This window comes from Helianthus annuus, chromosome 15 (genome assembly GCF_002127325.2).
Source record: "Helianthus annuus cultivar XRQ/B chromosome 15, HanXRQr2.0-SUNRISE, whole genome shotgun sequence".
Lineage (NCBI taxonomy): Eukaryota > Viridiplantae > Streptophyta > Magnoliopsida > Asterales > Asteraceae > Helianthus > Helianthus annuus.
The window spans coordinates 15,585,568-15,607,420 of NC_035447.2; the positions used below are offsets into that span (position 1 = coordinate 15,585,568).

Consider the following 21,853-nt stretch of genomic DNA (forward strand, 5'->3'; position numbering starts at 1 on the left):
CAAACATTCTTTTTTTTATTTTTAACAACATGGCATAGATAAAGCACACAACAAAATGATATAACGTAATCTAAATTGTTTATGTCACATCAGTATATATATCTCATATATTTTATGAATAGTGCCAACACAAATTAATTATTACATAATATTAAATTAAATTAAATAATCATAAATAACAAGTAATGATGTCTTATTCTTTATTTTTTATTTTAAGTTTCAATTGAGTGATTCTTGAAAATATATTTGTTTAATTTATAATAAGTTATATATATAATTGAGTTTTTCCTTACCCTTACGAATGGAACGATACCATATTAACAACATGGGTACTTGTATTCTTTTTTATGTTTTTCTTGATATTTCTACTAGTTTCGTGATGAACTGATTTGATTCTGACCGAATTACATTACCAGTTGCTATTATTTTATACCGGAATAAGTTTAGTCGAAGACGGAGTTGTATTCACCCATATATTCGTTGTTTCTTTCGATTGCTATATCGAGTCGATTATAATTGATTTTTTTGTTCTTTATTGTGACAAACCGAACCAATACTATTAGAACAACTTTATTAGCAGTATAGAATACTTTTTTATATAATAAGCAATGAGTGTCGGTGACAAACAAAACTTAGACTGTTCGAAAAACATCGATACCATGTCGATTTCAACCGAACAACAGTGCCCCCGATATTTGTACGTTTTAAATCTTTATCAATATTCATTTTTAAAGTTTTTATCAATAAAAATATATGTTGATATCATTTTGGACATATTATGAATTTATTTTTAGTGGTTTATCTTTTGATCGCTGTACAAAGAGCCGATAACGATACCGACACCTTATTGAATCGAACTAATTCGGAATGACTTCTCGCCGCAACGCGCGAGGGAAGTCCACTAGTTATTATTAATATCAGGTGTTTTGTATTTTTAATTAAACTGGAAGATATTCATAATTTATATTTTAGGATACAGATAATCAACAGGAGGATCTGTGGCGCAATGGTAGCGCGTCTGACTCCAGATCAGAAGGTTGCGTGTTCGATTCACGTCAGGTTCAAACCCTGTTGGTCCTACAACTTTTTAATTTTATTTTTTCCGTCAATTTTCAGTTTCAAGTGCAAATTTCAAGTTCGTCACCTCTAATTAATCGTGTATTTGAGCATCAAGTTGGGTTATTTTGTACCAAAAGAAACTGGGTTGTTGGATGACGCCCTCCATATGTTTGATAAAATGCCTCAACCGTGTGTTGTTCAAAATGTGATTATATGACGTGTTGGGTGATGCCCTCCGTGTGTTTGATAAAATGCCTCAACCGCGTGTTGGTCAAAATGTGATTATATGACGTGTTGGGTGATGCCCTCCACCTGTTTGATAAAATGCATCAACCACGTGTTGGTGAAAATGTGATTATATGACGCGTTGGATGATGCCCTCCATGTGTATGATAAAATGTCTCAACCGCGTGTTGGTCAAAATGTGTGATTATATGACTATCGGATTGATGCCCTCCATGTGTTTTATAAAATGCCTCAACCGCCTGTTCGTCAAAATGTAATTTCTTGTATAATGTGTTGGACGATGCTCTCCATGTGTTTGATAAAATGCCGCAACCGGGTGATGGCAAAATGTGATTATATGACAAGTTGGATGATGCCCTCCACGTGTTTGATAAAATGGCTCAACCACGTTGGTCAAAATGTGATTATATGACTTTTTTCTTGTTTGTTACCTAACAGTTACTGTGATTAAATCATTTGGTAAGTCAATCATCAAGTGACAGTTTATTGCTGTGAAAGTGGGATGTTAAAAAATGCCTTCCAAATGTTTGTTAAAATGCTCCAAATAGTATTTTATAAAATCTTTATGTAAATTATTCTTCCTAAAAAAAGATTAAAAGTAGTTAATATGATGACAAATAAAGTAGTTAGTTAACAAATTTTCCGAATTCTCCTCCCACCCTCTCATTTTCAGACCAACTTTATTTTCAAACATCTCCCCAAAACTCACATTTGAATCAGTCATCAATCTTTTTAATATATCATTAATTTATGATTCATATGTGGCATCTTTGTTTCTAAGAATGAATATCAAGCCTCAAACAATGACAATCTAGTTTCCAACAGGAAAAGAGGTTGGTAGCATTGCGCATAAACGAAGATCAAAGACGGGATATGATCTGTGTATACATACACAAATCGAGAAATTGACAAGATGACTCAAGATGCCGAAAATGGCATGCCAACAGGTTAGTATTTTGTATGTTTGTATTATGTTTGCGCGTATGCAGTTGATTGTTTTTTTATTATGTGGTTACATGAACAGAAAATAGCACGCAAAAGATGGTAGCGAATGAGGTGCTTAAACACGGGAATTCAGAAGTCGTTGCAAAGGCCTACACTTTTCACGACCTGGCCCACGCAACGGAAAACTTCAACCCCGATTTGCTCATTGGAAAGGGTGGCTTCGGGAGGGTCTATAAGGGTCACCTCGGAGACAAAAACCAAGTTTGACATCTTTTTTGCTCTCTTTTTTTGTAGATCACATGATGATGTTGTGGTTTGTGGTTTGACATTGTGAAGTGTTGTGTAGGTTGTCGCGGTTAAGCAACTTGATATGATCAAAGTACAAGGGAATCGTGAGTTTTTAGCCGAAGTTTTGACAATCGGTCGTGTTCACCACCCTAACCTAGTAAATCTTATCGGGTATTGTGTGAATGGTCATCAAAGGTTGTTGGTCTACGAATACATGGCAAACGGTTCATTAGAAGAACACCTGTTTGGTAAATATTGATTTCAACTAGAATACAGATACATAGATATTTTAAATAATTTAGCCGTTATAAATAGGACAGACCTGAAAATACGTTCATTTTTTGGTATGTTCTCCTATTTTTTATCTTTTGTGTTTTATATACTTGTTTGTTTCGTGTAAAGATTTGGATGAGAAGAAGACACCGCTTGATTGGCATACGCGGATGAAGATAGCTAAAGGAGTGGCTAAAGGGCTCGAATATCTGCATAACATGGCTGACCCTCCAATCATTTATCGAGATCTAAAATCATTAAACGTGTTACTAGACGGTGATATGAATCCTAAGCTCTCAGACTATGGGCCAATAAAGATTCGCCAAAAAGAAGGAGAAGATCATATCTCGACTAGAGTGATGGAGACATACGGGTATTCTTCTCCTGAATATGCTACGACTGGAGAGTTAACAACAAAGTCAAACGTATACAGCTTCGGGGTTGTATTCTTAGAGTTAATCTCGGGAAGAAGAGTTGTTGATAACAAAAGACCAACCGAAGAGCAAAATCTCATTATATGGGTAAGCTGTACCCAAAAAAATCACATTATTTCATGAAATGACCTGCATATATACATGTGGAGCCCACAGAAAGTTGCCCCCCTATCCGCTATTCGTATATTTGTCGATTTAATTTTGTTTAAAATACACCTAATATATCACTTATATCATATCACCTCTATTGTAGGCAAAACCTTTGCTTAAAGAACATGCTAAGATTCCAATGGTGGCTGATCCGTTGCTAAAAGGTAATTACCCGCTAAAGTGTTTACATCAAGCCGTCGCAATTGCATCAATGTGTTTACAAGAAGAAGCTAGCACAAGGCCGTACATAAGCGATGTTGTTGTGGCTCTCGAGTACCTAGCCACGGCTCAAGATGACCAAGAACCAAGTAACGTTGATGAGTAGTCGTTGAGAGTTGAACCAACCATGAACGAAATAAATGTACAACTTTTGATGCATAAAGTACACGCTAGTATAGCATAGTTTAGCTAGTAAAAGAAATTACCTTATGGCCTCCCTTTGAGCAAAGATTTGAACATATAAAAAGAAAGGGCATATATTCTTTACATGGTGAATATTTGTAATTTGTAAACATAGATTTTGAAACAAAAATAAATGTGAGATGTGTCACATTCTGTTGAATATGTAAGCCTTTGTGTTTAAACATCGAATCAGTTAACTTCGTCTTTAAGATTTTGGTAACTGAAGCTCGGAATCTTGCTTAGCTTTTGGCGGCTGTGGAGGCGGCTAACAGCGACGTGCACCATGGTGCACATTCTAGGCAAAAACCTACCACTACCGCCACCTTTGCTCTTCCCCCTCCGCCATATGATGGTCAAGAAACCGAAACTATGCCAAAAGTTAGAACCACCACCATCACCACAATGCTTGTCAGGTTTTCTAGAGTTTTTTACCGAACTTCCATCATCATCACCTCCACGTAATTCAGACTCGAGCCTTCTGAAATACTCTATCTCCTTCATTACGAGGCTTCCCACTGTACCGCATGCCCCTACCTCAACCGGAACAAGATCAACGCCGCCCATCTTTTCCGGCAAGATGGTGGTGGACATAGTGTTTATCTAATGTGGGAAAAGATTGCTTTTGGTATAATGCACTTCTTTTGCTTTGTATATGAGATGCAATATATCCCATCTATACTAAAGTGATCATGCCTTTGATAAAGTGAGTAATGTGATGTTTCTCTTTCCTTTTGGCATAATCATCACACTCATGCCTGTGCAATTTTTATTATTTCTTCACTTTTAAACTGTGTTCTCAGAAACAACTTTTTTATATAATAAAAAAAATGTTTAATTACTAGATATATAAACATTGAAAACATTTTCTAATTAAAGTCAAATGAGATATTTAAAAGGATCATTAGGGAGTGAACCACACTCGCAACATAAACAGTCTCTTCTTCTATAGTTTCTCTATTATACGATTCTTTAAATCGTCTTTTTTACATATATGTCACGTAATTCATGTTACAAGGTTAAGGTACACGAGGGAAATGACACGAATACCTTATTGTTGGGTGAGCTGCAAGAGCTTGTTGTAAAGCAACGTTAACTCGAGCACCACTCATAAATATCAAATCGTACAGCTGGCACACGAAAACGGACAGTTCCTCCTCGTCATCGTCCCAAACTAACATCCCTTTATCGGTACTTTTATCGGTCTCACTGTCTTCCCAGTCGCTTGCTGGGCTGACGGGTTCTGTAATTTCATCATCTCCTTCATCTACTCCGAGTTCAAACTTGCCGTTGTCCAAATCGTTGAATTCAGTTGACCCGTGAAACGTGGTCAACTGCATTTCTTGGGGCTCTGATGATGGACATATGACAGCTTTAGCACCGGAGTCGAGGAATGCCTTTATTAGAGCTGGTGAAGGACCGTATAAACATGTGCATATTATTATTCTGTCTCTCCAAGCACCAACCTGCAAGGGTTCCAGCAATGAAATGAACTAATAATTAAGTTAATTAAGCCAAATTAGACCTTATTTATAAGAGTTAATATATCCATCAAACAAAAAAAAAAAACAATATGCTTTCTTATTTTTTATGAGAACGTCCCTTAAACCTAATTTTGATATATTAAAGTCCCTCAACTTGTAAAAAATACACAAAAAAATCACTAAACTAGTTATTATATATTTAAGTCCCTAAATTTATTAAAAATGCATGTACTTTTAAAACTTGTAAAAAACAAAACAAAACAATGGGATTTACTTTTAAATTGGTCAAAAATAAGATGGTATAAAATTATAAATATTTGTTTATTCTTTTTCTTTTTTGCAAAAAAAATGAATGTAACTTCACCAAATTTTGAACAATTTGAAAGTTAATAAGTCACTATTTGAATCACATCATAAATATGTACATTTTAATAACTAATTTCATAAATTTTAATTACGTTATTAGTTTAACTAATAATGTAATTTAAGTTTATGTAAATAATTTAAGTAATTTCTGAAAACTAATTTAAACTAGTTAAACTACTTAAAAAGTAGTTTAACCAAATTGAAAAGGTTTAGGGGTTTTAATATACATAAATTAGTCTAGTGACTTTTTCATGTATATTTTACAAGTTAAGGGTCAAAATTAGGTAGAGGGATTTTTTTTTTCGTAAAAATAAAAACGTATACTGCTTTTTTATGATATTTAAACCCTAGTTATGGAAATAAATAAAGTATTATATCTAAAAACATACCATCCAACGAACATCTTCAGGAGTTAAGTGCATAGAGGGAACCGTCCTGCGGAACATGTAGGCCCCAATTTCTTGGTCATCTTCCATAACCTTCATCAATCATCAAGATACAAACACTTACGGTTGAGATAAATAACCAAACGAGATTAATAAATAAGCAAAGAAAGGTATACAAAAGCATACTTGGGTTTGGCGTCCTATGTAACGATGTACAACTCCACCTATTTGGAAATAAGGCCGACAGGCAACCAATTCAGAAACACTAGAGATATTGGTAATTGCTGACGTGTACTTTCTACGTCGACCTTTTAACATTGATAGCAGACTGTATTTGACATTCTGCAGAAACTTGTCGGCCAGTTCTCCTGGTTCCGCCACCACAAATACGTCATTTTGCCAACTATAACAACGACAATAGCGCAACTTAGATCATGAAAACTTCTAGCAAATATTAGAAAGAAAGAGTAAAATGCCATTTTCGTCCCTGAGGTTTGGCCAATTTTGCGACTTTCGTCCAAAAGTTTGTTTTTCCGCATCTGGATCCAAAAGGTTTAAAATTGAAATCTTGCCATTTTAATCCAGCTCGTTAACTCCATCCATTTTTTTCTGTTAATTCAGGGGTATTTTCGTCATTTTGTTAACTTAAAGGGCAATTTGGTCTTTTTCACTTTGTGTATAAGCATTTAGTATAATGTACAAGTATTCAAAATACCCTTACTAAACGAAAAATAAAAACAAATAGGTAAAAAGACGAAAATACACCTGACTTAACGAAGAAAAATGGATAGAGTTAACGAGCCGGATGAAAATGGCAAGATTTCAAACCTTTTGGATCCAGACGTGGAAAAACAAACCTTTGGACGAAAGTCGCAAAACTTGCCAACCCTCAGGGACGAAAATGACGTTTTACTCAACAATAAACGAGCTTCCTCAAAGTAAAGCAATGACCTTAAAACCGAGCCAGTGGTATCATTTTGGAGACTCAAGTGAACAACTCCAACCTGCGGTGAATTCTGTAACTTTTTGAGCAATAACGTAACAGGTGCCGACAGCTGTCGGGGTACTGTCGGCGATTCCGGAGGAGAAGAAGTTCTTCCGGAATGAAATCCATCAAGGCTTAAATGTGGTACCGATTCAATTCTACCAACCCTATGACTTCCAAAATCGGGACTGTAAAGAAGCGGGCTTGATGGGAAGCTTCCGGTGAATAACGGTGACGTGAATGGTGTGGGAAAAGATGTTCCCGGGTCGGGTTTATTGTTAAGCGTGCCTGATGCAGCGTTCAGTTGAGATAATCTTATATTTCGATCGGAACAAAATGTTTGAAGTGAACGAGCATGGTTAAATACTCTTCCGGAATCTGGATTGTGAGAAGCTTCCACTAGTAAAACGTTACGTCTCCATCCTAATGATGGACCGTTTTCGCCTGTTGAATGCGGTGAGTTGAGGTTATCTGGCGGCTTTTCATCGCTACAGCTCAGCAGCAATTTCTCGCAAACCTTTTTAAAGGTGGGAGAATTGTTGTTGATATACTCGTCTGTTGCTGCCTCTAACTTAAGCCAGACTGTGGGGTCCGTCTCATCCAACTCCATATCACACCGTTCGTCAACTGTATTAAATGATAATGTAACATATTTTTAAGGTGAATGTATGATATATCAACTAATTCTGATTTCAGGAACTGGGATACGACTATATGACACCTGGATTGAACCGAAAATAGTGTATTTCAGGAATCATAGGTAACAACGTGCTCAACGCTTCCTCAACCCGTTCAACTGAGCATGCACTCTCAATCAACACCTGACCCGTGTCCAAATAACGCCATCCACCTTTACGAGGCTAGAATCAAAATTTAATAAAATTAGGGTTTAGGGTTTTACATATTCGTATCACACTATCACCAAGTGAATTAAGGTGCAATTACCTTTGTTGGAACAGAAGAACAACCGACTGAAACCAACGTGTCGATTTTTGCATCTGGCCATAGAAGCTGTGCTTCTCGTATTGCATATATAGTAGGGTTGTTTGCAACAATAGCGCCATCTTGCCAGCGAAGAACACCTGCATAGCGTTTTAATAACATCAAAACTAAAAGCTATATTATACATTTATAGTTTAATATACCAAGAATAACTGTTTATTACCATCAGAGTAATCTTCAAGATAATATGGAGCTGCAGATGATGCTCTTATAGCTTGCCACAAATCATGTCGACAACTTCCCATATACGCACTCCGTTTATATCCAACTTGCACACCAGTAGTCGCTGTTCCAGGTACATTTGTTGATATATTTTCCGACATCATCAACGGGATTTCGGGTGTACCAGCAGGATACTACAATTTGAATGAAATATCAATGATTAATTAAGAAATGCATATTAATAATTAGCGCTAACACAACATTAGTAGAAACCTGATAATTGCGAAATATAAACGGCTGCGCTGGTGCCACGTTGACTAATGTGGATACCACAAAAACTTTGGGAATTCTCTTCACCGACGAATCTATTAACAAATCTCCATCCTCATCAGCACACATCTCCTTTAACAACCTCTCAAACTGATCGGCACTGTGCTGGACAAAGTTGTAACTAGTTTATTATTCTTGAAACAATATTAACTGTCAATAATAATAAAAAGAGTAAAATGCCATTTTCGTCCCTGAGGTTTGGCCAGTTTTACGACTTTCGTCCAAAGGTTTGTTATTCCGCATCTAGATCCAAAAGGTTTGAAATCTTGCCATTTTCATCCGGCTCGTTAACTCCATCCATTTTTCTCCGTTGAGTCATGGGTATCTCCGTCTTTTTAGCTAACTTTAAGGGAAATTCGGTCTTTTTACATAAAGTGAAAAAGACCAAATTGCCCTTTAAGTTAGCAAAAAAGACGGAGATACCCTGACTTAACAGAGAAAAATGGGTGGAGTTAACGAGTCGGATGAAAATGGCAAGATTTCAAACCTTTTAGATCCAGATGCGGAAAAACAAACCTTTGGACAAAAGTCGCAAAACTGGCCAAACCTCAGGGACAAAATGCCATTTTACTCTAATAAAAAAACTACGTTTAGAAAGGAGAAACACATACTTTAGATCCATGCACAACAACTCTAAAACTTTGTGACGAGCTTTTGTAAAGCTGATCTAACTTCTCTCTCCACGTTGCCGCTTCATTATCCTTAGGAACGGGTTCAGCGAAAACAAGTTTACCTGTAAGATCATAAAGCAAATTATGACGCAGCCCATTGAATGGCAAAACAAGGCATTTTACTTACCGAGATTTTTGTATATGTCTTCACATTGCTCCAAAGACATTAGCTTTATTCCAAGAGCAACCGCCAGCATGCCGCCAGTTGACGTGCCACATATTAGGTCAAACATCTCATGTATCTGTCTCCCGGTACCGCTTTCGATTTCTTTAAGAATTCTAACGGTAGCAAGACCTTTCATCCCGCCACCGTCCATTGCAAGTATCCTTAATCCTTGCTTTGGAACCTGACGTCCTTTGATAGCGCGTCTTAGATTCTCATTCTCCCCTGTAGCCAACAGAGTGACCCAAATTTTATAAGCTGAATTTATATTTTTAGAAAGAGTAAAATGCCATTTTCGCCCCTGACGTTTGGCCAGTTTTGCGACTTTCGTCCAAAAGTTAGTTTTTCCGTATCTGGATCCAAAAGGTTTGAAATCTTGCCATTTTCATCCAACTCGTTAACTCCATCAATTTTTCTCCGTTAAATAAGGGGCGTTTCCGTCTTTTTAGACATTTTTATTAAAATTAAAAACACTATAAGAAATAAAGATCCACCTTTGTCGACTTTCTCCCACCCAAACCCTTTAATCATCACAAAAAATGTCTAAAAAGACAAAAATGTTAAAAACTGGACGGAGTTAACGAGTTGGAGGAAAATGGCAAGATTTTAAACCTTTTGGATACAGATGCGGAAAAACAAACCTTTGGACGAAAGTCACAAAAGTAGCCAAACCTCAGGGACGAAAATGGCATTTTACTCTTATTTTTAGAACTTATCATCACTCAAACCAACCAAGAATTGCCAGAACACGAGCTGCAGCTTTGCTCACACGTTGCTCAAATGAAAGCGTAAGCCTCAAAAGAAGATCTCTTAAGCTTTCAGAAGCAACAAGAATTCAGCGATTATCCAAACAAAACGCTAAATTTCCAACTGCTATTAAAGCTAACCTTTGTACCTGATGATAACACCTTAATTCAGAAAGCCATGCGGAAATTCGTATCAAGGCTTACACGATTAAAATTCAAAGGCATACCTCAAGATCTTTATGGGCGCATAACGATTTTAACGATTTTATCACATCCTTGCTAAGCATTTTTTGGGCAACGATATCAGAGACGAAACCCAACCGACCCACAACTTGTAAAACGGATTTCAGTTCTTGAGGACCGTCGGATGTAAGTACTCTTTTGATCGGTTGCATGATGTCACATTTCATCAACTGAAGTGCTACAGATACGTCTGAGGCAAGAGACGTAAGCGCAGAGCAAGCTTCCACAACCTGAAATAGAATACAAAATTACAGATACTTGGAACAATAACTTAAACGAACGTGAAGTCATTGAAAACCGAACTTACAACATGTTGGTCTTCGCTGCTTATCATGCTTATGAGCTGTCTGACTGCATTTTCGTCTTTACCAATGACTACACGGTTTCCTTCATCTTGCATCATCTTTGCCAACGCAGACGCTAGCAAAGGATGGTGACACGAGGAGAAACGGAATATAAGAGAGAAAAACGCACTCAGTTTGTGCCTTGATGCAACAAAGTAAGAGCTATTTTCCATCTGCATCGTTACCAAAAGTAAGTTACTTTTCAGTAGTTTGTATTAAAGAAAATATATGAAGATTATTAATTTATGAGTAAAATGCCATTTTTCGTCCCTAAGGTTTGGCCAGTTTTGCGACTTTTGTCCAAAGGTTTGTTTTTCCGCATTTGGATCCAAAAGGTTTGAAATCTTGCCATTTTCATCTGGCTCCTTAACTCCATTCATTTTTCTCCGTTAAGTCAGGGGTATTTTTGTCGTTTTAACTTTTACCTACTTGTTTTTGTTTTTGTTTAGTAAGGGTATTTTGAATACTTGTACATTATGCTAAATGCTTGTACATAAAGTGAAAAAGACCAAATTGCCCTTTAAATTAACAAAAAAGACGGAAATACCCCTGGCTTAACGGAGAAAAATGGAAGGAGTTAACGAGCAGGATGAAAATGGCAAGATTTCAAACCTTTTGGATCCAGATGCGGAAAAACAAACCTTTGGATGACAGTCGCAAAACTAGCCAAACCTCAGGGACGAGAATGGCATTTTATCCTTAATTTATTATCACCATTCAGTACCTCTATCTGGACATTCACTGATCTAAGATTATCATCAGCCACGATACGAATGTTGGCAAGAGAAAGATGGCGGAGTTGATGCAAAGGCAAAATGTCGGGAAGAAACTCGAGTGGATTACCGAATAACCTAAGAATATGTAACTCAGCCATGGCCCTGCATAACAGATTATAAAAAAAAGGTACATTTTAACTGAAATTAGGTATTTGATGATTACAACAAAGGAAAACAAGTTATAACTTATCTAACGAACGAATGACCTGAAATCAAGAAGAGGGCGGATTAGCTTATTATGTTCGAGTGATAATTCCACTAGTCCAACACACTGCTTTAGTTCAACTGGTGGTATTCAAACAAGAAAAAGAAGATGAGTCACAACCTGTACATTTGTTCTACACCTAGATAAACTGTAACGAGTCTTTTCAGAAATCTAAAGAAGATATAAAATCATTCCAGAATCAGAAAACACCGAAACTATGAAGGAAAACACATAGGGCTGCAAGCGAACTGAACGTTCAGCAAACAGTTCGTGAACTGTTCGGCGGGAAGTTCGTTTGTTTAATAAATGAACAAACACAAACAAGAAATTCCTTTTGTTTAGTTAAATGAACGAACATGAACAGAGGCCACGTTCGTTCATGTATGTTCGTGAACGCTCGGTAACGTGTATGTTCGTTTGTGTTCAATAGTTTATCAGTGTTTTTTAGATTTTATTTTAATACTTAAAATTTCCAACAAATAAAATATTTAATAAGTATCAGTGTATTATATATTCCATTCGTGAACACATGTTTGTGTTCGTTTGTTTTCATTTGTGTTCGTGAACATTATTTGATTTCATGAACATTCTTTTACATACATTACCAAAAATTAACAAATGAACAGGAACATCTTCATTTCCTTAACGAACAAACACGAACATAAAATCTCGTTCGGTAAGTGTTCATGAACAGTTCGTGAACACATATTTCCTTAACAAACGAACATATTGCCCGTGTTCGTTCAGTTCGTTTGCAGCCCTAAAAACACACATTCCAAACTTACCCGGTACTGAAACCAACATATTGTAATCAACCGTGAGAACTTTCAGCTTCTTCAAAACGCCAAGCTCGGGTGGCAAAACTGTAAGCTTATTGTTATTAAGGAATAGCTTCTCAAGATGAGGCAGTTTAGTCAACTCTACTGGAAGCATCTGTTGATCAGTTTCAGTTCAATATTAGAAAAAGCGATCAGAAACTTAACAGCATTGTTAAGTTTAACACTTTAACCTCCACCAAAAGAACACCTAATCTATATCACAACACTTATCTCTAAGCTTACAGTATCCTTTAAAAAAGAACTTACTGATAACCCACAGTTGTTAAGGCTGACAACAGTAACATTCACCCAATGATCAGCACAAGACTCCACCCGTATCCCCTCAGCATGCCCCGAACCCACCTCCGCAGCAAACTCCGACTTCAACAGCTTCGTAAACACCCCCATCCCATCATTCTGCTGACCCGACCCACCCACCCGTGACATAGCCACCGCCTTAAGCGGTTCCCTCTGCTTCACAACCTTCATTTCCAATACCACCACATTCCCATCCCCTGACACAACCACTTCCTCACTGGTTCTAACCGGACTAGAACCGTCACTCTCCAGTAACCGAATGACAACCGTATCGTGCGGCAATGGCAACGCCACCATAACCTGAGACTGCAGCCTCAAAGCAACCTGATCTTCATCATCTCCACCATTCCAATCAAGATCAATCCGAAACCCTAGCTCTTGATTACAACAATTATTGTTATTGTTATTATTATTATTATTGTTATTATCCTCATTGTTTTGATCATCTAATGCTGACTCATCGGAACCGTAATATAGAGATAAATGAAAGACATCTGAAGGCCTTTTCCAGCCTAATCCCCACGACATTATAACCTAGGGTTCTTCCGACTTCATCTAACAAGAATTTATCGATCAAATTTCTGATTTTTATACAAATTCAAGTTCCTGAACGTGTCAATTTGAAAAATTAGGGTTTAAGGAAGGTATTGTGTTACAAACTTACAAAATTGGGGGAAATTAGAAGGATCTGATGGATGATTGGTTGCAGAGAGAATAATGAATGTGTATGTGTGTGTGTGTATACACACAGTAAGTGATATGTAAGACTTCCTCCAATGCTTCAAGTGAAGGGGGTGCATTTGGTGACGTGGAGGCTGCATGTGGGAAGGATGCAATGGAGTGGATGATGAAGGGGAAGGCTTGTAGGTGGGGAAGTGCAACCAAGTGCAGAGAGAGAAGGTGGGCCCATTCAATTCTAAGCTTAAAAAAAATAGAGGAGATAGGGTGCATGTGGGAAGGATGGGTTGGAGTTAAAAAGAGGAGGGAGAGTGCATTTGTTAAGAATGAGTAAAAAGCTGATGTGGCAGTGATGACTAGGATGCATGTAGTAAATGCAGGCTGATGCATTGGAGACAGTCTAAGTGTTTATCAATTGCATTTATGGATCTGATCTGGTGGTGTTTTCTTCATGTTTTGTACGTTGAAGTTTGAAGGAAGAAGACCGGTGATACGACGTCGTTGTTAATCAATAAAAGTCTAATGACTTGTTAGACTTTACAACTTTACAAGTAAATAAATAGGAGTAATTTATATCCATCAAGTGATTAATAGTAGTTTAAGATAAGTTTATGGATGAAATGAAAATAATGGTGAAACTTACATATTTTGTTGTTTGATAGCAAAAGTAAAATAGTTGGTTTTTAAAAGCTAATTGAAAATTTAACGACACTGGGAAAAAAAAAAGAACGTAATGGACAATGGAACGAGTTAAAATTTCACACTTTAAGATGAAAGTTGTGATTGCATATGTATCTAAATGATGAGATTATAAATAAAATATTATGGGAGAATAAACGACTTCAATTGTTCGTGTATTACTCGAGATTAAAAGCTTGTTAAGCTTTTTTTAACGGCAACACAAGCTTCTTATTAAACCCAAACAACATCTAGCCCTATAGCAAGATGCTATAGAAGCCATAGTAAAGCAGCAAAGGAAACACAGAAGCATAGTTCAAAACCAATTACAACAGAATAGGGTAGACTAAAACTAGGTGAATTAAAAGCTACATACAAAACGGTCTCCAGTCATCCCAGAATACATGCCTATGCCTCGATCTTTGTAAAATCCAGTAATAAGATGTTTCCTTTGCATCCGCCACCATCTTGTACATCGACATGTCTCTTTTATTGAACGTTGTATCGTTTCGTGCTTGATGCTCCAATAAAAAGATGTTTCCTTCTAACTAGCCCAGGCTTGAATTAAACTTGAATAGTTAGTAGTATTATTGATTAACATAATAATTTTATTTCATCTAATATATAATAAATAAAAATTATATAGCAAGTATTATTATAACTATAATAAAAATAACTTATGTTATATTATATTAATACATACAGATATATTGTATAAAACAACTATATACATATATAGTTAAGGTGGAAGGTATGCATGCAAGAGGAGGCAAGGCGGGCTAGCTCTCAGCGGCCATACGGGTGAGGTGGAGATGACATGGAGGGACAATCGGGATACAAGGATGGATTTGTGGGAACTGGGAAGTCCTTACTAATCAGGGGAGGAAGCAAAGAAGAAAATGATGAGAGTGAGAGCACTAGAACACCATTCCGTCTAAATTGTGTAAGGAGGGGGATGGAGCATACCGAGCAGGATCAGGATGAGCATTGCGTATACCCTAACTGAATAACAAACAAGCTAAGCTCAATCTTTAAAATTACTAACAAGGCAAGCTCGAGCATATAGAGCTCGAAACAACCCAAGTTTGAGATGTATAAACTAAACAAGTCGAGTTCAATTTTTTTTTTTTAAGTTAAACATGTAAAACTTTAGATCTTTTAAACTAAAAGAGTCATGTATACCCTTTCAAGCACGTAACTTCGTAAGCAAAAGTTAAAAGTGCAATTTTAACTTGGGCTTAATAACTACGGCATCAATTTAAAGTGCCTATTAGTCACTTATTTTCATCATAACTAATACATTATTAACTATTGAGTAAATTACCTTTTTAGTTCCTGTGTTTTAGTGGTTTTAACCATATGAGTTCAAAATCAAAAAGTTTAACGGCCTGAGCTCCTAACCGCTTATTTTATAACATTTCGAGTCCAATTTTATTCATTTTATATCATTTTGAGTCCAATTTTGTTTAAAAAAATTGGACTTAAATGGTTAAAAGATTCGACTCAATACGACTCAAAAGGTTATAGAAAAAGCACCCACAGACTCAGGGCATTAAAAATTTTGATTTTGAGTCACTCTTAACTATTTATAACACAAGTATAAACATTTTCACAACCGTTTCAACAACCCGGCCCAAATATTATTTGTTCTACTTAGACACCCTCGTTTTACCACTACTAATAGATTATCAACGATCATAATATTATGAATCTCTACACGTATATAGAGATATATCTATACAAGTTTGTATATACACCCTTATTCATCAAACTTGTTTTCATTTACCATCAACAAAAATATCAAACTGACCAAGTAAAAAAGAACAAAAAAAAAACAAGATTTCGATGCCTCTTTCGTCGCAAAACGAATGTTCCATCTTATTTTACTATCTAAATGCCGCTAAAAGCTTCGATAACAGCTCGTTTCGTCTTTAAATCTACTCGAGAAAACACCTTCTTCCATTACCATTTTTACTGTTTTGCCTGCCCAAGAAATATACAATCATATTTTTATATATATTATTTATTAAAAAATGACATTTAATTATCTTTTTAATAACAGAATCATCAACAATAAGCAATTTAAAACATGTACTCAAAATGGTTGCATAGTTATGAACCATAACTACCTATCTTACTATTTGGAGGTTCAACGTACTATGTCCTTGCCGGATTTTATAACACACCACATCGTTATGGACTAATACCATTGCAAGGTATGGGACTTGTCCCACATCGGTTGTATGGGCAACTGATATGGGGTTTATATACCAAATGGGCTCTCTCACCCACCAGACTAGTCTTTTGGGTTGTGTTCTCCTGTTTGGTATGTAACACGCATCGAAGCTCACAACCGAAATGACCAAATTTGATGACTCTAAGAAAGAAGGTGGTTTACCTGGGAATAAATGAAAGTTCCAAGGATAGCTATAGCAGCTCCAAGTGCGTTGACTGGTTGGAGGGGTGTGCGAAAGATGATAATTGAAGCCACTATAACGGATATCCGCTTCATCGTATTTCCAACACTAAATGTTAAAGGAGATATTTGATCCAAAGACATGTATGATACTTGATTGTATAAGTGATAAAACACACTTTGTGCCACCACCCACCTGAATTCACAAGTGCAAACCCAATTTAGTTGTATCTATATGTAATCTTCAAACTTAATATAATATCGAGTTAATTACTGTTTTCGTCCCTGTGGTTTGTCAAAAATCACTATTTCAGTCCATTAGTTTAAAAATTGCGATTTCAGTCCCTGTGGTTTCACTTTCATAACCATTTCAATCCATTTATTCTGTAAGTACAGGGACTAAAATGGTTACGAGGTGGACTGAAATGGTTACGAAAGTGAAACCACAGGGACTGAAATCGCAATTTTCAAACTAGTGGACTGAAATAGTGATTTATGACAAACCATAGGGACGAAAACAGTAATTAACTCTATAATATCAATGTTTACCCAACAAAAAATCATGATATCAAATATACCATTTTTCAAATTATGACATTTATACCCTTCATTTAAACCTTGCATTAGGAATGGGAGTTTGGAGTGTAAAGAGAAACAAAAGGGTATAATGGTCATATTGAATAATGTATTTAACGGAATGGATGGAAATAATGTTTTTAGGGTAAATTACATTTTGCGTCCTTTAACTAACGAAATTACAACGGATGTCCTTTATGTTTTAATTTCTTTACAAGCGGTGTCCTTTCTCCCTAAAAAAGTTAAAAAAAAAATAAAGATCAATAAAGGACATTGGTTGTAAAGAAATTAGGATATAAAGGACATCCGTTGTAAAGAAATTAAAACTTAAAGGACATCCGCTACAATTTCGTTAGTTAAAGGACAACGCGTCAACGCCTGAAATTTTGCTGAAACTTAAAGGATGTAAAATGTAATTTACCCAATATTTTTATGTATTTTGGATGGGTATATTTGATATTAATTTTTTTAGTCACATAAATATGAAGTTTTGAAGGGTATATATGATATTGCCTGTAACAAAAAAAAAAAAATCATAGCGAAAAAGATAAACTTGATATGAAAGAAAGGGAAAATGACGATAATTTACCATACGATATTGGGACCGACTTGTGTTAATGCGGTTTGCCAACCGGCTTCCCACATTTGTGGGCCCTCCATAGCGATGGTGAAAGGGGTTAGAATCAACAACGACAACATCGACAGGCAAGCGTAGTAGTTCATCCCGCTAACAGATTTGCCCTTCATTCCTTTTTTTGAAAATATATTTCTAAACACAAAAGCCAAATTCGAAACCATTGCCCCCATAAACCCTAAAAGTAAAAAATACAAAACATATAGAGAAGTTTAATGATCTCCATTCTTTCAATTTCAAATCAAGGAATTAAGCATGCATTTATGTATACTTTAATAGAAATTGCTAACCCGTCATATTGAAGTTGAGCTCGGTTAAAGCAGAGAGTGCACAACCACCGATGATTGGCAAAAGTGACAAATAAACCCCAATCGGGAACGTTTCACCAAGAAAAACCCTTGAAACAAATACACTAAATGCAGGTTCACCACTCTTGATAATGTGTGTAAACGACACTGCAACTTTTGACATACTTATAGTAGCTGCCACATGTCCAATCGTATGTGCTAAAGCAACCTGCATTTAAAAAAATCCCATTTATAACAATGTAATGAAGCAAGATTTTAAAAACACCCAATTCGGGTCACGACTGACGACCACTTCTTTTTAAATCATAATCAAGTTTAAGTGTTTTAGATGAGGGCCTTGGTGCAATGAAAAGCATAAGAAACCGAAAAAAATATAAAGATTCATTTGGAAGTCGATAATTGCGTCATGTCAATGAGTAAATAAAGTAAAGTTCTTTTTATATAATTTTCCAAATATACAGGTTATGGCCTTATGGGGTTTTTGGCACGCATTCAAACTGATAGTCAATAACAAGAATATACGCTAAAAGTTATTGTAACCATAGTTATTAAAGGCGCGAAGCGCACTCTAGGCGCATTAGCTCCGATTAGGGCCTAGGCGATAGGCGCAAAAAAAGCGTGGGCCCGAGAAAAAAAAAGCGCACTTAAATAAAAAAATAAAAAAGTTCATTAAGGGAATAAAGTACTCAAAACCAAAACAATAATGTGACAACAGAATTCAGAATTAAATCAGAGAACAAAAACTAGAACTTAGAGAACTAATTCAGAATTAACTAATTAAAAATAAATACTGGAAAATACAGAACTAAATCAGAGAACAAAAAACTGCTGTTAATGTATTTAGGATAAGAGTAACTTGCTAGCTCCTGTTGTATTTGTTTGCCGGATTCTAATGAAAGTTTTTTAGCCGTGCAAAAAAATAGGATAAAAGGAGCTACCCATATATTTAGGATATGCAGTTTCTGTGAGTAGTAATGATTAATTCAGCATACCGAATTCAAATATAAACAGTTGCCAATAGTCCTACAAATACTGCAGATAATGAGGAATCTACAAATAAAAAAAAGATTAATTATCAATGCGCTCAAAACACCTAGGAAGTAGGAGCGCATTCAACTCGCTTCGCCCAGAAATATCGCTTAGGCGCCAAAAGCGACCGCTTTTGATAACTATGATTGTAACTTCAATTTTCTAACCAGGGGCGAAGTATAGAAGGGGCGGGGGCGCCTGACCCCCGAACTTTTCGCTCAGTAGTGTTATATATGTAGTTTTCGTATAGAAATTTTTGGGTATATACGTTTTCGACCCCCCGGTTCTATAGAAATTTTTGGGTATATACGTTTCCGACCCCCCGTCATTCGGGTCAAGCTTCGCCATTGTTTCTAACTATCCAATGTGAAAATACTCAGATTTTGAGATGTAAACAATAAAACGCCTATAAGTGTAAATTGGGCATTTGAGATTACTTTAAAACTGTTTTATCTGCATTTGATGCACCACTAAGCAGTTTGGAGTGCTTGGTATTGTTTATCCGAATATCTTTTAGTGATTGTTTGTTCCAATCTGCCTATTTAGAAAACACTAGAAGATCAAAGTTTGAACAAGCAAATCCCAAACGCCCCCTAAATCGCATATATAACTAGATTATGAAGATATGTTCATCTACTAAGGCCATCCGTAGTCATAAAGCCCCTTTGCGGGCATTATGCGACACGTGTCGTGCCACGTCACACAGGGGCTTTATGAGGCGTTATGTCACTTAAGGCCGTAGTCATAAAGCTCCTACCCATCATTACCTAATTATTAATTTTCAATTTTTTTAATTAATTATAAAAACCCTTAACTATTTTTGATTGGTCAAAGTTTGAAAACCAAACACACATAGCGCCGCTATATGCATGGCGCCACCCACCAAAAAAGTCCCCATAACGCCGCCCGTCGTGGTGTTCGGGGCGTTATGGGGCGCTATGGGAGAAAAAAAACCAAACATCACGCCCCACTACAGGGTCTGAGGAGGGTAAGATGTAGACAGCCTTACCTCTACCCCGTAGGATAGAGAGCAGCAACGTTCTAACTAATAATCTAATTTTGGTTGTTCAACAAATTAGTCTATAACTAGGGGTGTTCAACGAATCGAATTTCAAATTAATCGACTAATAGCTTTGAAGCGTTGAATCAGAATTTGAATTCAAATTAGATTCGAAAATTCAATTCTAATAATCGAACTCAATTTCTCATCCAATTTGAAATTCAAAACAAATTTTAAATTCGTGATTTTTTATCCGAATTTCGTATTAATTTACTTGATCGAATAATTTGAAGCAGAATTCGGATTCATTTCGAATTTGCATCCAACTTGAATTCATTTCGAACTTCAAAATTGTGATTTTCGAATACTAAACACCCCTAACTACAACTTTACTCAAATCATAACAACTGCAATGATCATAATTCATTAAAAAAAACTAACTAACTACACCTAAATATGCAAAACAACAATAACCACATACCGGAAACAATGCTTTCCAAAACTCAACATCAGTCTTAGGAGCTTCAACCACTTTAGTAGCCCAAGAAACCAACATAATCAATGATCCAGCAGCCAAAGAAAGAGTTGATGTCAACCAAGGAAAAGGAAAAGCATTCAAAACCTTTTTATTATAAATATTAAACACCACATTCAAAGACCACCATGTTGCAAAATACAACCCAATTTTCATCTTTTGACCCGCCTCACTTTGACCCAACGGCTGTGAATGATCAGCCTCATACGCATTGCACACAGTCTCATGGATCCCTTTTCGACCCGACCCACCAAAATCTTGAATGTGGGATACGTAAAGGGGTGGTAAAGATTGGATCTTTGATGGGTTTTGACCCGACCCATTTGAGGGTTTTTGTAAAGATTGAATCTTTGATGGGTTTCGACCCGACCCACTAAAATCTTGAAGGTGGGATACATAAAGGGGTTGCTTTAAAACAATCTTTGAATCCTTGAAACTAATGGGTTTTGATAAAGACTGGATCTTTGATGGGTTTCGGGTCGACCCACCAACAGGAACCCTTGTGGGTGATTGATCTGAGCATGGAAACGACGTCGTGGAGTGTTTGATAGAGCAAATCATTGTGTGAAATTTGGGGATTTGGGGGTGGTGGATTGTGGGGATATTTAGGGGAAATAGGGGCTTTGAAATCTCAGAATTTAACAAGATGAATGACGGAGATTACGAGGATGATGAAGTGGAGAATGTGAATGTGCGACGGAGGACGGCGGAGGTACGGAGGCGGAGAGGACCAGCGGCGGCGGAGGGGAGTATGGGACAAGTATGTGAATCACGAAAACCCATGCACTGCAGAAGGGGACACCTAATACCTTATTTATACTTGTCCAAAATGTTACAACAAGGTCCCTTCATTGTAGTACTTGTGTGTTTTCTTACTCCAAAAGGAAAAGAGAAGTAAAGAAGGGATAATCCCCAAAATAACCATTGGATGGTCAATTTTCCAAAAATTGCTAACTGAAACGGCTTTATGAGTCTTTTTACGAGTTTCAACACGGCTTAAAAGAGCTTTTCTTAGCAGCCACTCAACTTTTGCCATGTGTGCACCTCTGTTCAATCCCTGTCTTCTTCCCCAATTTGGTTGTCCAGTCCCTGTTTTCCTGTCTTCTGCCCCATTAGGAACCACTCCACCACTGAGGACATCAACCACCATCCATCCACCCTTTTTTGACCAACAATCACCACTACCCCACCATCGACGATTGTCGA

At 36.6% G+C, this 21,853-nt stretch overlaps 4 protein-coding genes and 1 non-coding gene across 5 annotated transcripts; 2 read left to right on the forward strand and 3 right to left on the reverse strand.

The window, feature by feature from the left end:
* Positions 1 to 964: 964 nt before the first annotated feature.
* On the forward strand, positions 965 to 3,890 carry LOC110910882 (probable serine/threonine-protein kinase PBL23). Its single transcript, XM_022155461.2, has 6 exons — positions 965 to 1,059; positions 2,131 to 2,252; positions 2,330 to 2,511; positions 2,597 to 2,786; positions 2,941 to 3,332; positions 3,499 to 3,890. The coding sequence occupies exons 2-6, from the start codon at positions 2,219 to 2,221 to the stop codon at positions 3,718 to 3,720; spliced, it is 1,020 nt and encodes a 339-aa protein (XP_022011153.1). The 5' UTR covers positions 965 to 1,059; positions 2,131 to 2,218; the 3' UTR covers positions 3,721 to 3,890.
* TRNAW-CCA lies at positions 993 to 1,064 on the forward strand. Its single transcript has one exon. It is a non-coding gene; the product is annotated as a tRNA-Trp (tRNA).
* Positions 3,891 to 3,986: 96 nt separating the features above from the next.
* On the reverse strand, positions 3,987 to 4,388 carry LOC110913356. Its single transcript, XM_022158191.1, has one exon. The coding sequence runs from the start codon at positions 4,386 to 4,388 to the stop codon at positions 3,987 to 3,989; it is 402 nt and encodes a 133-aa protein (XP_022013883.1).
* Positions 4,389 to 4,678: 290 nt separating this feature from the next.
* On the reverse strand, positions 4,679 to 13,609 carry LOC110910881 (phospholipase A I). The gene is given in 17 exon segments (XM_035984201.1): positions 4,679 to 5,260; positions 6,034 to 6,123; positions 6,217 to 6,433; positions 6,982 to 7,642; positions 7,737 to 7,875; positions 7,961 to 8,097; positions 8,181 to 8,373; positions 8,453 to 8,614; positions 9,121 to 9,242; positions 9,308 to 9,568; positions 10,076 to 10,238; positions 10,317 to 10,562; positions 10,640 to 10,849; positions 11,401 to 11,554; positions 11,659 to 11,737; positions 12,443 to 12,590; positions 12,743 to 13,609. Coding segments are annotated over 17 exon segments (4,008 nt in total). The 5' UTR covers positions 13,322 to 13,609; the 3' UTR covers positions 4,679 to 4,813.
* Positions 13,610 to 15,850: 2,241 nt separating this feature from the next.
* Positions 15,851 to 21,445, reverse strand: LOC110910885 (glucose-6-phosphate/phosphate translocator 2, chloroplastic). Its single transcript, XM_022155462.2, has 5 exons — positions 20,594 to 21,445; positions 18,066 to 18,291; positions 17,731 to 17,953; positions 16,548 to 16,761; positions 15,851 to 16,132 (listed from the first exon to the last, which is right to left on the reverse strand). Exons 1-5 carry the CDS (start codon positions 21,206 to 21,208, stop codon positions 16,121 to 16,123), a joined length of 1,290 nt encoding a protein of 429 aa, XP_022011154.1. The 5' UTR covers positions 21,209 to 21,445; the 3' UTR covers positions 15,851 to 16,120.
* Between the last annotated feature and the right edge of the window lie 408 nt (positions 21,446 to 21,853).